Genomic DNA, 17,214 nt, shown 5'->3' with positions numbered 1-17,214 from the left:
GGGGGGGAGCCTTAACAGGGTAAAAGAGTAAAGCTTTTCAGTGGGGACTGTTAAGTGAGAGTGATTACTTGAATCTATTTTATACTTTTGTCGTATAAATGAGGCTTTAACCCATTAAGACCTTAGACCAGATGCTACAAATGTCTTCTAAATCATGACAGTATTCTGAAAAACCTATGTTTCTATGTCAGTGGTGCTAAAACCATTTCATGTCAAGGACCCCAAAAATGATATATATGAAATTGGCCGCTGACCCCCAACTGAAAATGTGTTGTTCCAGGGACACTCAAGATTTGAGTTAAAAAATAGCAGATCTACAAGCTCATAGCATGGCACCGAGTGCAGCGCTATGAGCTTGTAAAGCGACACAGATGAAGAGTGGCTGTAGTTACTCACCAGCAACAGCCTGAACCCCAACACGCAGGAAGCCCCGCACCTCGCCCTTCTCCGTCACTATGGCAACACGGTGCACCAGAGGCACTGGATACAGCAGGTTGCTCAGGTACACAAAAGCTCTGCAAGTACAGATGAAAGGGAATTAAAACATGACTGCTGCATTGCAAAGACGCTATTCATTTTTAGCTCAAGCTCTTCGCTGAATTCTGTTCTGTCTTTTGCTAACTCAGAATGTCAGACTGATTTACATACATATTTAGTGTAATATCTATCTATAGAGTAAAAAGGTGAGGGGCGCTCTTATCATCGTACATCTGACGTAAACTAAACACTACTGTATGTCTGTTTGCTCAGACACTGACGTAAAATTCTCCATTCATTGTCAATGGGAATGTAATGTTTGTGTAGGACATAGTGTGTGCACACACACCAAAAGCTGGATATAGGAGGGGCTAGTGCCCCTCAAACACGAATTAAAATGACTCCTTAGTGGTGATGCAAACCTCTCATACTGTACTGTACTTTAAGCACAAGAACAAGTCTTCAAACAACCCAAGTCTATTGAGTAGAGATGAATGATTGTAAAGACACAGTGGTTATACACAATGCACTAGATTAGTGACATTTATAGTCTAGATGATGTTAGATGAGAACTTGAAGCTTATTCTACTAAAAGACAAAAACAAAATAAATAAGAACAGAACACAAAACATGTTGAAACACATTGGAATCATAGTAGTTACAGAAATCCACTTAATTATTTGAGCTGCAAACGTGACAGGTGAAATGGCAGACCAGACTATCACACTGTGTGGATGGCAATTTTATTTTTTGCACCGGCATATTTGGTCTACCGTCTGGCCATTCGAGACTAGACCAGTTCAGATGCAGCAGCCTTTTTTTATGGTCTGTGTATTGCCAAAATATACTCCATCGTATGACAGTGTCCCACGGTGAAAATAGCGTGGGACAAATTGTGAGTTTGTGGTTATTTTTGCAGCAGGACACCGTTGTACATCCAAGCATAAATCACAGATGGCTGCATTAGCTGTAGTCACACACATACTGTTATGTGCAGTGCCCCTGCTGCTCTGTCCAACCCACCCACTCACTCTGTAGGTGAACGCAAGGCCAAGGCAGGGGTGAAATAATTCAGCCAGAATATCACTGACTGTGACATGGGGCGGAGCAGGTTATGATGGCTAAAACAGCGGGGAGTCAGTCAAATCTTTCATCAGCTGTGTTTATGCCACTGTGACTGCAGGTAATTAAGCTGGATGATTTAAAATTACGCTAGGCCGTGCTAGTTCATTTTAACTCAACGCAGTGAATCAAATCGATTACAATCAACTATGGCTGCATGATTGCCAACTGCTATTGTGTTAAGATCTCCATTACAAGAACAGTGTTGTGAACACAGGAACAAAAATCAACTCAATGTTGAATACATTGACATAGGAAAACAAATTAAAGCCGTTTCAAAAAATGACAATAATAATAATAATAATAATAATAATAATAATAATACAGATTTGACAGGCAAATCAAATGATAGAGCGGAAATAAAATTAGCCACAACAAATACATCACACACAAATGGGAGTTAATACAGTCAAAACTGTGATGACGGCTTCTGAACAGGGGACAAAATAGCACACCGAGAAGAGATGTAGCGAAAAGGATGCTGGCTTTTAAATTACTTGGGAACTGACTCCAGAATAGATTAAAATAAATTACACAAAATAGGCCTGTCTCAAGTCAACACAAGTATGAATAATATAAAATTTGATTAAAAATAAAAAACTTCAGGATCCAGTTTTGTAACTATTGTTGCACCAAAAGGGCCTGTTTAGATTTCGCCTAAATTAAGAATTATGATCAAATGAGAGATTCCCTATGCCTTATCTATTTAGTTTCCCTCTTGGCCTTATTACTATGAGTATGGACTGTCACATTAATGGACATACTGTAAATTGACAAGCCTTATTTTATCACATGCTGAAAACGTATTATGTATTTTTGCTGGGAAACAGTATAAATGTGGTGATGTGGACCTCTGTCCTTTTAAGAACAGGACAAAAGCCAGCACCCTTCCCAACACATCCGCCCTAGTTTGCAGAATGTGTTGGAAGATGACGAGGGATGCCATGGCTGGTCACCAACCTTCCCACCAGGATGAACCAGGGGGAGCGGTCATAGAAGGGGTCCTGTCCGTCGCTGAAGATGTCCGAGCCCTCCTCTGTGCCGGCGTCGGAGCTGGTGTCGTCCACGAACGCCTCGTCATCGATCAAGTCGGACATCTCGCTCTGCCTCTCGTCCGCCAGCTCGGTGATCTCCGAGTCGGTGGTGGAGAAAGTGGGGGAGGGCGTGCGGTCGGCCAGGCGCTCGTTTACACAGCCGTGGAAGATGGGGGAACTGAAGATGTGAGGGATATGGGGGTGGGGGTTGTGGTTTGGAGGCGGCGCCAAGAACGTGAAGGTGAAGTGAAGGTAACAATAGATAAAGTTATATACTGTATGTTGTGGTAACAGGCGTTAATATCACACACTTTTCTGTGATATTAACTATCATTAATATTAATGGTCCCGTTACTAATCAGGTTGGCAATGTCATACTAAGAACAAATGTATCAAGATAATGGCTATTGAGTGAGAAAATGTAATTGTCTTTCTATCAGGTGGGATCATTTTTGCAATTTGGTATGTATCTGCTTAGTTATTGCTGCTGAGAGGTCTGCAAGTTGTTGATGAATTTATTTTACACAGAGTAAGTAATGTATTCAGTTTTGCAGCTAATGTAGTAGCACATTTACATGAAAAAAACAGCTTAGTGGACTTGTGGTTAGAGTGTGTGCCCTTTGACTGGGAGGTCGGGGTTCGAACCCTGGCCGGGCCTCCCTGATTGGCACTCAGAATCAAGGGTAGGATTGGGGTAAGTCCCTCTGACATACTAGCATCATGTCCAGGGGGTGTACTCTGACATACTAGCATCATGTCCAGGGGGTGTACTCTGACATACTAGCATCATGTCCAGGGGGTGTACTCTGACATACTAGCATCATGTCCAGGGGGTGTACTCTGACATACTAGCATCATGTCCAGGGGGTGTACTCTGACATACTAGCATCATGTCCAGGGGGTGTACTCTGACATACTAGCATCATGTCCAGGGGGTGTACTCTGACATACTAGCATCATGTCCAGGGGGTGTATCATCAAACTGTCTCAGGAAAAGGAAACAGGATAGGGGATCCTGCCCCTATTGGCCTCATGAATTGGCAAGGCTTACTTTTATCTAAATTAAATGCAACATTTAAACAACTAATGTATACTGATGAAATTAAATATGCATAAAAATGCAATTTCTGCATTAGGCAGATAAGCTAAGTAAATCATTAACGTGTAGTTACACAAGTACTTCTAAGGTAATAAGTAAGTAATATAACGAAAAACAAAAACATGATGGATATTAAATGACAGCAAATATTTTGTATAAATGAAAATGTCACTATTTGTTTTTGAGGAAATAAAATAAAACAAATATTCATGACACGTTAGCTACGAATAAATTGCAATACACAAAAGGAAAGTGGCAAAATGAAATAAAAATAAACAATTAGCAAATGAAAACAACAGGTGACATGCAAAATCATAAAAACACAAAAGGAAATGATAAAAACATGATATCGTGATATGAAAATTGTTAAGAAAAAGATGCGGCAATTAATAACGGAATGGAAGGGGACACATCCAAGGAAGCTCAAACGATGTCGGCGTAAACAGTAGACAGGCACTTTGTTCTCGGCTTCATTGAGTGACTAAATAATGTGTCTTAAAACCTAATCTGCCACACAATTCAAAACTATAGCACTGGTTCTTTGTCTTTCTTCCTGTTGTGTTACATACCTCCCCACCAGTTTGAACCAATGGAAGCGATCATAGAAGGGGTCATTTCCTGTCAGTGGACCCTCTCCGTCTTCCTGGTTGGAGGAGGCCATCTCCCCGGCACGGTCGTACATCTCCCTCATCTGGTCTAGCCTCATTCTGCAAATAACGTCACAGCTGGTTAGGTTTTTATTTAATATATAATGGGCATTAAACCATCCCCTTGGATGACTGCATTCCCCAGGGCTCTATATTTCAACCCCTCTTGTGTGCAAAACACACTAATACTAAAAACGAAATATTTTATTTGTTCCACATTTTGTGTTTTATTTGATTTTATGACCGAGACTTATTTCTTTAGTTTTTGTCCTTTAAAAGGAAATCATACTACCAATTAATCAATTGCAAATTTGAAGCTTGAGTAACATTTAGTTGCACACGGGTGTCACACAGCGGAAATAGCAGATCTACAAGCTCACAAAGCCTTGCAGTGACACGTTGTGAGCTTGTAGATCAGCTAATTCTGGTGTGCTACCAAGTAAAAATGAGACATAAAAGGATATGGTGTGTGTGTGTGTGTGTGTGTGTGTGTGTGGCTTACTTCAGTTTCTCCAGAGACCAGTAGTGAGTGGCTCCGTTCTTCAAGTCCTGCACCTCCACAGCCACCACAGTACGAGGGAAAGCCCTGGAGTCACGCTGTCTGTCTGGGGTCTCTGGGGGCTGCAGTTCGGGTGGCAGCGGAGAGTACAGCGTGTCTGTCAACAACACAAACTGGAACTGGACCTGAAGAAGGAGAAGAAGTGAATCGAGAATCATCCAAGGTGTTATTATTTGTCACAAACTTGTGAATTACAAGCCGCAAAATGTTGCTGGGATTGGTTCCGCAAATTGTGCTAACATTTCAACTTAATGATGAATTAAAGCAGGGGTCTCAGGGCATCTCTATTCTGGGGGGGGGGGGGGGGGGACATTAGCCGTGACACAAGTTTTTAGATCGGCTATTTTCTAAGGGAAAAAAGAGAGTACCATAAGTATTGAGTTTAAGTCATTAAACGTCTAGTTTAACATTTAACATGAATTCAATATGTAGTGGTGGGTTCCACTCCCTGCTTCATCTCTCTTTCAGCTAAGGGGTCCTTGGTTTGAAAAATTTTAAAGCAAAAAGGACATAGTAGTAATAATCATAAAACATATACAGTGAAGAATATGCATGTATGCAGGTACAATAGCTTATCATTTAGCAGCATTTTCCAAAAATGTGCAGGGCAATAATTGATGGAGAGTGAAAAAAGATTGAGAGAGACAGAAAAATAAAAGGCAAATGCTGTTATGATCCAGGCTTTTCGTTGTTGTTGTTGAATGACATGAGATGCTGCATGGTTCGTTGCACTTTACAGTGGTGCTCTTAATCCCTGCAGACACACCAAGGTAAAAAGGTCACGCACATCCATACTCGGCCCACCATTTTGTACCTTTCTCGCTCGACCAGAAAACAACACTGGATATAAATAACGGGCAGAGACCCAACGATAAATAAAAAAGCCACTGACAACCACCTGTGTGTGACAGAGGAGCCATCTTCAATATCTATGGCCCTGCGGCCACCGCTCCACACACATATAATCAGAATATAAATCACAAGGCTCCCCCAGTGGATCAGGTGGACCCTAATAGACGGAGAACCAGTACAGAGTCACCGCCAGCCAGCCTTTGATTTATATCAGATTGTATTTGTTCATCTTTGATGATAAATCTCAAACCCTGGAACCAAAATGACAAACGAAAACAGTGACCACGGCGTGTCGTCAAGAGTGCACACGTCGAGCAGAGTATGGATTATTCACAGCACAGCCAATATCAATCACTGCTGATTAGAAAGCGTGGACAACCTTGTGGTGTCCTTTATGACATCATGGTGTTTAGGATTCCGGTCAGCCCAACAGAAGGCTGTCATCAAATGCTTTACAGTCAAATAGCAAACACCATCATCACACACCATATGGGGAATGCTTGTGACCGCTCTAGTATCTATTGGGTTGTTCTAAACTGCATTTCTCCTTGTATCCCCCTCCGGCATATCTTTCTGTAGGAAAGAGTGCTTGCTTTAGGTACACTGAGGTCCCACATAAACATTGTCATCATGCCATTATGGCTCTGAACGTTGCATTTCTTGCCATTGACCGTTTATGATTTCTCATTCAAAGTAAAACTGTCTAAATACATTTTGGCAATCAATATTTAAAACATTTTCAGATGTATTAGAAGTGCCCATAGAACCCTCTGCCACTATTGCAGTGTTTGGAGTTATTTCCCAAGATCTACGTATTAGCCGGCAAAACAAGAATATGATAGCCTTTGCATCTCTTTTGGCTAGGCGGCTAATACTATTTAAAGGTATATTCAGTGATTTCACTCAAAAAACCTTAGGTTTCGTTTTTGGCTGTGGGACCCAGCCTTTCGTCCAATCAGGATAGAGAGTCAAAAACGAAACCTAAGGTTTTTTGACCCCCAGGGGTTAACTGGGGACAGGGAGGAACTCCTTATATGGCCAGCACACTCTATAGTAGGGAGGATTATCACAACAAAACAAAAAAATAAGTGATATTTGAATTAAGTGAAATCACTGAATATACCTTTAAATGGAAGGAAAAATGACCACCAATCTTTAAATCTTGGGTTAATGATGTTCTACAGGCCCAGGCCGTAGCGTAACGGTCTGGGCACCGGACTGGTAATCCAGTCGCAGTGTGCCGCGGGTTCGACTCCCGGACCCGACACGGCCTTTACTGCATGTCATCCCCCCATCTCTCTCCCGTTTCCTGTCAGCCTACTGTCTGTCCCTTCAAAAATCAATAAAAAGGCGTAAGCCGCAAAAAAATATCTTACAAAAAAAAAGAAATGATGTTCTACATCATTTGACATTGGAGAAGATTCGAGGGTACGCTGGTGCTTTAAAATTTTACACCATTTGGCAACCTTTTTTAATATATACATGAGAGGATGAACGCGGATGACATCAACAATCCTTAATAACTCATTACACTGACCCTACTGTAATTGTTTTTATTTAATTTTTAATTTTGTTATTGTATTATTATATATTTGCATATTGTGTCCAATATTTGATTATATTTTTCTATTTTTGAATATGTATATATTTGTATGTGCCTTTTATTTCATTGTTAATGGTACAGAATACCGGGGTTGTGGCTCTTTCAGAGCGGGAACTCTGGGGTAAAAAAGTTTAAAAAAAAATGTGTATGCTATTTTTGACTCATACATGTATGTGACTTGAAAAATGTATAAAGAAACTTTGATCAAAAAAAAGTAAAACTGTCTCCACACAAGTTGAACAGGAAATGTTTGTCTACCTTCTTCTTCAGCTCCACGCTGATGGCGTTAGCCTCCTTCAGGTAGACAGCGCTCCCCCACAGCTGGTCACGGAGGGAGGTGAACTGATGGTACCTCCATTTTCTGAAGGCCCACTGAGCCACTTCATACTCATGCTGGGTCCACGGTACTGAGGGGCAAGCAAAAGCATGACATGTTACAGTTCAGCACATACAGTAACTAAGCATGTCTGCGCAAACACATGTGTGTATTGCTAAACTTGTGAGGACATCGACATTTTAGGATGGCAATTCCTCGAATGCCATTTCCATTTAGCAGATCTACGAGCTCACAACGTGTACGTTGACAGCGCTTGTAGAACGGCCACCAAATTTGTGTCATAATTCCAACACTAATCCCGAAATGCCTAATCATAGCCCCAACCTTAATCTATTTCTCAAATACTACTGTACTTCTGGGGACATTTGGGTCTCACAAGAATAGTAATACACACACACACACACACACACACACACACACACACGAGCACACACACCTTCAATCGCATGGCTTTAGTTGGTCTTCATTAAAATGAATGGGCATATTACTGTACTTATCAGCTGAAATCTGCATTATTAGTAGCATATATTTCATTCTTAGAGGATTAGAGACTCTATTAATAGATCAGATGGACTTAATTCCCTCGAGTGGGTATTAGGTAATTAGAAAGGTGACATTAACACTTGTTCAGTAAATGTAATGAGTTCATGCGTGATGTGATTTTGTTTTGATGTTTAAGAAAAGTGGAAATACAATACGCACATCCCTCTAGCTTAGGTTCTGAGAGAAAATGTAAAAGAAAGCAACCTATATCAGATGAAGGGCATTTGTAATACATTTCAAGAGATGCTTTGGAAATTCTTACTTTTTAAATAGATTTCGATTTGGCCGATTAATACAGTTGACTTAACACAGCTGTGTAGTTGTTCCAGTATCTCGGAGTTAAATTTACACTGAGGATGTGCAGTCCTGTCTACTTTGATAACAACACAGATGATTTTGGGCGGGAACCCCTTTTGGTGTTCATGTCATCATGTCATGCTTTAGCTATTGAAAAATAGCAGATCTACAAGCTCATATAGCTTGTAGGTCTGCTATTTTTGAAAAATCGAAGAACGACTGACATAGAAACATAGCTTTTTCAGAAAACTGTCTGGATATAGAAGACATTTTTAGAATCTGATCTCAGGTCAGAATGGCTTAATATAGGAAGATACGCCATCCCACGCTTCGCCACAATTTGCGAAATGGTACACAGATAGTCTTCTAAGTGGGAGCCACCTGACCTGAGGTCAGATGTAAATGGTACACAGATAGTCTTCTAAGTGGGAGCCTGACCTGAGGTCAGATCTTGCGAACGTCCCATGATTACCATTGGTAGATATCGTGAGAGTGCGTTGCTGAGACAGAGAAAGGTCAATAACAACATTCTCCCGATTTGTCACTTTGAAAATGCCATTTTAGCATCTAGATGTTCAGAAGATGTGAGGCTTGTGAAGAATGGGTCCAGTTCAGTGAGCATGGGGCTAAAGAATGGGTCCGAAGTTGTGTTCACATTAACTCTCCCAATGGAATTAATAGACTCACAACCTACATCACACGGATATGGGAAGTAAAGCGGGGATGGCGTGTCCTGATTTCCCATCGTTTGTCTTGGATATATTAACATTCAAAGTACAGGAAATGAGCTAGGGCGAAAGTAAAAACACACCTTCCTCCTCTTCCTCCTCCTCCTCCTCTTCTTCATCGGGTGTGTCAGCAGCCAGAGAGCGAGTCTCCACCTGTTTCTGAAGCTCCTGGAGTTTGCTCTCATAATCCTGGACATGACCGTACAGTAGAAAGAGAGAGAGAAAGAGAGGACAGCTGAAACACAGTGACAGGAGAACAGCCTGGCTAATCATCAGTCAGTGCACACTGAATCACTGTTGATTTTGTCGACTAATACTATGTAGATAAATGTTCGTCGTTTCACTGACGAAAACTAAATGGAAACTAAATGAAAACTAAACTATGATGACTAAAACTGAGTGTCTAGTAAAAACTAGACTAAAATGTTAGGAAGGGACTAGTGGACAAGAGATAGTAAAAGTAAAAGTAAAAGATAAGTCATTTTACAATTACTGTAGTTGCATGCTGAAAATAGCCGATCTACAAGCTCACAACGCGTCGCACTGAGACGCGTTGTGAGCTTGATCAGCTATTTTCAGCATGTGTAAAATCAGCCATTACGACGGCATTAAGGCTCACCAAAATGCATTTTAGTTGATTAAATTAACTGTAGATTTAGTTGACTAAAACGAGACCAACACTAAAACATTCCAGGTGACTAAAATGTGACTAAAACTAAATGGAAACTATTCACTAGCTATGACTAAAACAAAAATTTGCTGTCAAAATCAACACTGCACTGAATGGCGCAACAGTTAATGAAACTGATCAATTTAATCGAATGGCGAAAAATGATCTGATCAATGATCTACAAGCTCACAATGCATCGTGAATGTGACATGATTGTGAACTTCTATATCGGCTATAATTTCTGCTATTGTTGCCTGACACCATTGTTGGATTAAGGTTACCAGACTAATCTATGTAGTCCATCACACAAAAAATACTTTTAATTGATGTGTTGACGTATAATTGTTTTGAATTGGCTAGTCATGTTCTGTTCCACATTTAGACTTGAAACAGTGGAAGTTTGGTAGGTTACACAAAAACTGCTCGATTCTTGTAACAATATGGAATTGACTGGGAATGCACACACAGACACAGACACACACACAGCACATTCATTTGAAAAACTCTCTCTCGCTCGCTTGCACACACGCACACACACTCTAGTCTAGAGCAAGTAGCAGAAAGCAGATTCATTTGAAAGACTCATTCCAAAATTAGATGGACCATTTGAAAATAAATAATGACATTCTTATCACACTAGTAGGAAACATTAGCTCTGATGGTTACAAAAACGATAAATGAAATGTGCGGACGTGGTATGGAGAGGAGAGGTGCTGGTCGGAGCTGAGTCCAGTGTAATCCAATGAGGGGCGCCATCAGTGCAGGGCAGGCTGTGGTCCTGATGATGACCTCATCGCGTTTGTTCTGGGTCTTCTTGGGGAGACAATGCAGCCTTTCATTTGTCATGAACCTCCTCTCTGCTGCCGCAGTACCAACTAAAACTGAAAACACTGCAACTGCTGTACCAGTTCACCACCCGTGAAGCTGAAATGTGATTTTTAAATAGATTGCTTTTATCTGTTGTCTATTTTTTTTATCACTACATTAATCATGAAAGCTGCATTCCTTGACATTGTACATTTCAGAATCTCTGAACAGTAGAAACACTTATTTTGTATTTGTATTTGTAAACAGATTAGAGCCTGTAGTTAGTAATAACTTGAGCTGGAGAGCCTGTTTTACGGCTTACGGCTCAAATATTCTTCTCTGCAATGGCATCATTAAATATTTATTGCATGCAGAGGTCAAACTTAGTGCAAACTCCCTCCCCGAAATGAAAACAAATGAACCAAACTAATATGCAGTGTCCAGTGCGCTCAAAAGTAAACAGTGCGTGTGACCAATAAGATCAAACATAATTGTTCTCACACGTAAAGGGCAACACCAAAAGGCAGAACGGTTTACCGTGTCAGATTGATAGATGTTTGTGGTAAACTATTTTAAACAAATGTTTGAGTTTCTGTTGTCCTTTTCATTATAATTAACAAAATGAACACCCGTCACCATACAGTATATATATATATATATATATAACAAGTTACTGAATTTGAAACATGTCATTTTATTTCAGTCATACTTCGAAAATAAACATCCAGCAAAACAGGGATTGAATTCTTTTTTTTTTTTTACATGTTTACCCACAGTATGGACAATAGTGTTTGACAATACGTTTGCATAAAGTGTTTGATTATGGAGCATCACAACTTGGTACTCTTGATATTGCAGACTCAGATTCAGATAGTAGACATGATACAACACTCAACACTTTAAACTGAGACTCAAATAGTTCATTTATATGTATATTTTCAAAAAAAGAACAGTAACCTGTACATTTCTTATTTCATGTATTATTTCCAGCTTACCTGGCAATATCAAGCTGTCAGCACCAGTGCAAGCGTTAAATTATTCTATAAATGTAGCACATATTGGAGCATGAGCACATGTAAGCTAAGACAATAGATGATTATTTGAAGATGGAGAACAGCGCTAGTTAAAGAAACTATGTTTAAACATATATATCTAATATATCATTTGGTTTGTGTTACAGCATAGTAAATGCTTAGAGTAAATACTATTGTGAAAACGTAGAAAAGATTTATAAAGAAAATCATTTCTTCATATTGAAGTTCTGAACCCAAGCTGAATTGCATCTTTTGTCTTTTTTTTTGTCTATCTTCCAATACAGCAGAGGGCCATTTTGTTTATCTGAAAACAAGTCAAGTGGCTGTATGATAATCACTGGGCTCTTTTTAAAGCTAAATGTAAAAGCAGCAGGGATGATAATTGATAAGGCAGTGTCACAGGCAGAGTGGCTGTTCATTCATACCAGCCTCAACCACAGCATAGAGGCAAAAACAAATGTTTTCCAATTGATAACTTGGATAACTGGTTTCATACAAACTTTGTTAGTATTACAGATACTGTATACCTAGTACTAATCATATAGATAGAATATACTGTGTGCCATTTGATCTAGCCAAAAGAAGGCAGTTTTACATGGATATTGGAATGGATTATATTATGCAAAAACTTTGATTCATTGTTCGCTTTCCAACATTTTTTTGGCTGCCATGACAACACCATGACAACACTCTGCTGGACATCCATTCCAAAGACGGTGTATTTCTGTGTGCTTACTGCTTCACTCCGTGAACCACAAAAACTACATTTCATTTTAAAGCCCAAGAGAGAGAGAGTCTGTTCATGATAGGCTTTGCTGTTGCTTAAAGGAGAAATCCACAACACAACAAAATCAGCCTATAAGCCTGTCCCAACATACATGTCATGTTGGCCTTGAATTGTTTCATAGAAGCCCCATAGGCTAGCCACGTATGCTTAAAACAGCTAATGAAGGGTAATCCAGAATAATAATTCTGGATTAACCTGGGATTTCCCGGGTTTGGCATAGATTGGGTAAATAGTGTCCTGGTACTCACACATGCACCGTTTGTCACCCTTGAGCTGCCATAGTTCATACAGAAACCAGGCCCATTGAGAAATATCGCTGGGGACCACTTCTGTATTTATCACTTCTGTATGGAGGGCTAAATTTACTATTCGTGAAAAATCGGAACTACTAAAATACCCGCATTAGAATGAAGACAGCTAGCTTTCTACCATTCTAGCTGCATTGGAGAACAGGGGGCCAATATGAAACAATTCAAGGCCAACATGTATGTTGGGACAGGATTATAGGCTGATTCAGGGTACATGTGTTTTGATGTGGATTTTGGGGACAGGTTTGTAATTTTCTTAACATTTATGTTTTATACCTACCATCCGGTTAGGTACTTGGATAAACAATTCAGTCAATTATACACAGTAAAATGTTTTACGTTACTGGACAATTAATGAACATTGAGGATTTTACTGGGTATTTTGACAAATTCCAATATCCTGGTATAATTCAGCATCACATCAAAACAGTAACATTTTAAATGATATGAACTAAAATATTATTTGTTCAATTCTTGTCTCATCCCAGACATTTGTAAATTCATAACTGAATAAGACCAACACTATACAGCTTATAATATATTCTGTAATATAGGGTGGAAGAAACTAATAATACTAATAATAAAGGTTTGGAGTAAAAACAAAACTATGGGGTTTGATGGTCGATTTATAATTTCAGTTGATCAATATATTACTACTACATTAAAAGTTAGTTGTGGTTAGTGTTGCAGACAGGTAGACTCTGTAAATTGTAGGCACAGAGTTTTATGCACTCTGGAAGAACTGAAAGGAAAGAATAGGATAAGATACACAAAAGAAGAGGCCATTTAATTTGAATTATGAAAGGAGCAGAGCAGGGTTAATGGGTTAATTAATCAAAAGGCACTTTGAATAACACTTTCTTGTACCACTGTTTCAGTCACGTGATAGACAAAAGGCATCAATCTATTAATTAGGCATACGGTAATTAATTTTAAAAACGTCCAACCAACTGGTCCCTTGATTCCAGATCTAGGCCAAAGAAGATGTATGTTGGACAAAAAAAGTAAAATTGAAAAACGGTAATAATAATTAAACCCCAACATTGAGTTAACAGTTCCATCCTAGAGAGGGCACGTTTTAGGGTTACACTTTATATTGATGTATAAGAACGTTTTAAAGACTATTGGGCACTTTGTAGCACTTATAACATGTTACAACATTCAAGGTAAATCAATACTAAGTGGCATTAAAGAGCTTTTGGCAGACAAATGAAAACGAACATGATTGATGAATTATCATGTGTAAAAAAAGAAAACACAGAAAAGGCAATTTGTATTTCCATTCATTTCTTCTTTTAAAAGTCACTGCATCTTCTATTGGCTTCAGTTCCTCAATGACAGTTTCTCCCAATGCAAGTATTGACAGAACACACAGTGCAGCATAACTGATACAAAGGCATAGATTATGGTGATGATAAAATGACTTCTTATAATACATACAATAAAAATTTGGATCAACCAAGAACACACCGTCACTGTTCAAGTGCAAAACAAATGTCACAGTTCTAGCTGTTTGACTCGCAGGATTCTGAGCTGTTGTGATCTGTAATGTGTTTGCCTACTCAAAGTACATCTACCACCTCTACCTATACCCTCTGATTCCCCCTTGCCCCACTCACACCGTCGTCTCCCTGCTGGCTTTCAGGTTTGGGGCTGACATTTGCCTGCGCATTCTTGGAGGCGCCTGAAAGCTCATTGGATGGTTAGCTTGGTCAGTGTGGTGGTGGTACTGCTGGTAGCCATTGAAGCCCGCATCTGCATAGGGCATGCCGTTGTAGTGGTAAGGCTGTTGGTGGGCATGTGGCGAAGGCGGTGGTGGCTGATTTTGGTAGTGGCGGGACTGGTAGAAGACCTGTGAATGCCTCCTGTTGTTTTCAGTGTGCTGCAGTGGCTCCGAGGAGCTAGAGGGCCGCTGGCGATGATTGAAGGAGTTGCTGCGGCCTCGCTCCTGAGGGTGCTGCTGATGGTGGTTGTTGTTGTTGTTCCTATGGTTGTATCTGGGACCCTGGCTTAGACCTTGCTCCAGGTCTTTGCTTCTTCGCGGGACCACCGGGCTGGGACTTGCAGGAGTGACAGGAGTGACTGCAATAATTGAAGCCGCCATCCTAGTAGGTGCTCCATCCTCACACTGACCCTCGCCCTCTTCTTCCTCGACAGCCTCTTTGGGCACCTTTAACTCGATGACCTGCTGGTCTGTAATGATGATATGGGTACCAGGGCTCCACGAGTTACGGTGCTTGGGGTTGCTCTTAAAGGGGAAGCGGAGCTTGCGGTCCTCCGGGGGAATGAATCGATGCGGTCCATTGTGCCTCCGGAGCTGTTGGGAGATCTCTTGCTGCTGGAGGCTCTTCAGGCGTACCTGCTCCTGACGCATCCAGCGCATGTGGCCTCGTTTTAGGGTCGAGTCATCTCCTGCACTTTGCCCCCTTTGCTGTTCTCCGTCATCTGCTTCAGGCTTTTCAGGTAAGGGCGGTTTGGCTTCTCGTGGTCTGGGAGTCGTGGCTGGGGGGCTGGTGCTGGGAGGCTTTTCTTGACCATCATGGGTGATGAGCGGAAGGACCTTCTCCATCTTGACCATCTTGTGCCTGAGAGCGCGGATCTCGTCATCCTTCATGTTGTTCTGTTTCTTCACCTCATGCAAGATGTCCTCCAGCTTGTCTATGTGTACCTTCAGGTCATCCATGACCACGGCACCTGCTCTGGTGCCGTTGGTGAGGACGTCCTCAATGCGCTCGTCCCCGACTCCTACGGTGTCCCAGACGTCCCGCGCTACAGCCCTCCACGAGTCCCGCTCGTTGGGGTCTTTCTTGCCGAAGCTCTCGCAGAGCTCCTTCATCTTTACGATGGCCAGCGCCTCGATCTCCTGCCGCGTGTGGCGGAAGTCGTTCAGCGCCACCTCGTAGCAGATCTCCTTGACTGCCTGGATCTTCAGGTCTGAGATGGTCACCCACTTGGAGTCCTTGGTGATGCGGCGACGCTGGGGGACCTGGTACATTTTAACAGGCTCTCTTCTCTTCCCACTGCTGGGCAATCCACACTTTTTCACTATGGTCTGCACCTTACTGGGAGGCAGCTTTTCCCTCAGGGAAGTGATCAGTCTCCAGCTCTCTTCGCAAGACCTCTTATCTGAGTCATCCCCACTATCAGAGTCGCCGTCCTTTAGAAAACAAAAAAGGAAACAAACCAAATGGTTCCCAACAAAAATGGAGAAATTAAAATGGAGAAATCAAAGAGAAGAAGGATGGCTTTTTAAAAATAAAGAATGAATACAGGTATGAATATGCAACATGGGAACTTTTATCATCATGAATTAAGCTTTTGGACAAATTGCATCAGCAATGTATTACTCAAGAGCTAGGACAATATTTTCACCAGTGATCATTTCTTTAAGCTAAATCTATCTTCATATGACCACCGCACTCTGACTATAGGTGCGTCACCCGTTCAAAACATATCAAGCCACACACTGATGAAGGCTGGATAGCCGAAACGTTTGTCCGTTTTTTCAAATATGAAATAAACTATATTTGAACTGCAGTCTTGGTGTGTGCGACCCACTACCCTTTATTTATTAAGCAAAATCTAAAATATTTAGCATACATCAGGTTACAAGATGTATGACAACATGCCGTATCATTCCCAAGAAATGGGAAGGGAAGGGATGTCCACTGTAAAATCAAATTTCAGAACAGCTTAAATCAAAATATATAGACAGTGGCTTCCATTGACTTTCTTTCATTTTTAATATTGCCTTGTAAAGTGGTTATTTGGTTATGAATTAATTACTCATCATGAGTACATCATATTTTACGGACATGCAAACAAAATGCTAGCAAATACAAATGTATTCTTTTGTTCCCATATTTAAAAAATGGGGACGCAATTATTGTTCCCAATGTTGCATATTGATATTAAAAGTAAAAGGTAAAGCATGGCTATCATGATTAGAAAAAATATCAACAGAACAGAGGACAGATGTTGATTGGAGTGATTCTGAATCATTTTGTCATATTCCTCTTCGAAATTTGGGTATTTGAGGGCTGGATTCCAAACATGCTTCAAAGGCATGCAAAAAGGCAGATGAATTTCGAAGCTTTCCCCCATTTGAAGTCCAGAAGATTTGAGTGGCTTTAGTATTAGCAGTGAGTTAGAAGACGAAAGTGTTCTTGCAGTTTTATTGGAAAAGCCAGTAGAGAGAGGACAGACGAAATTGAGGTTAAGTGTTAATCCACTACAAGAAAGAAGTTAGTTGAAAGAAAATGCAGTTTCTCATTTTTTTTGGTAGACAAAGAACATTACAGATCACAACC

At 40.6% G+C, this 17,214-nt stretch overlaps 1 protein-coding gene across 5 annotated transcripts in view; it reads right to left on the bottom strand.

Moving 5' to 3' along the window:
* The window catches only part of kif1b (kinesin family member 1B), an 88,393-nt gene that overhangs the window by 19,890 nt on the left and 51,289 nt on the right, over positions 1–17,214 (bottom strand). For 3 of the 5 annotated variants that reach the window (XM_083769172.1, XM_083769173.1, XM_083769174.1), the window contains exons 21-26: positions 9,382–9,487; positions 7,652–7,800; positions 4,882–5,063; positions 4,302–4,439; positions 2,560–2,811; positions 397–515 (exon numbers count right to left, since the gene is read on the bottom strand). In XM_083769172.1, coding sequence (XP_083625298.1) covers positions 397–515; positions 2,560–2,811; positions 4,302–4,439; positions 4,882–5,063; positions 7,652–7,800; positions 9,382–9,487 — 946 coding nt within the window. Of the gene's footprint in view, positions 1–396; positions 516–2,559; positions 2,812–4,301; positions 4,440–4,881; positions 5,064–7,651; positions 7,801–9,381; positions 9,488–11,449; positions 16,062–17,214 lie in introns of those variants that run through there. The other 2 variants (XM_083769175.1, XM_083769176.1) reach the window with 2 other exon arrangements.

Source organism: Protomyctophum parallelum (assembly GCF_964188405.1).
Source record: "Protomyctophum parallelum genome assembly, chromosome: 7".
Lineage (NCBI taxonomy): Eukaryota > Metazoa > Chordata > Actinopteri > Myctophiformes > Myctophidae > Protomyctophum > Protomyctophum parallelum.
The sequence above is the reverse complement of the archived record's forward strand: the minus strand, read 5'-3'. Positions and strand labels throughout refer to the sequence as shown.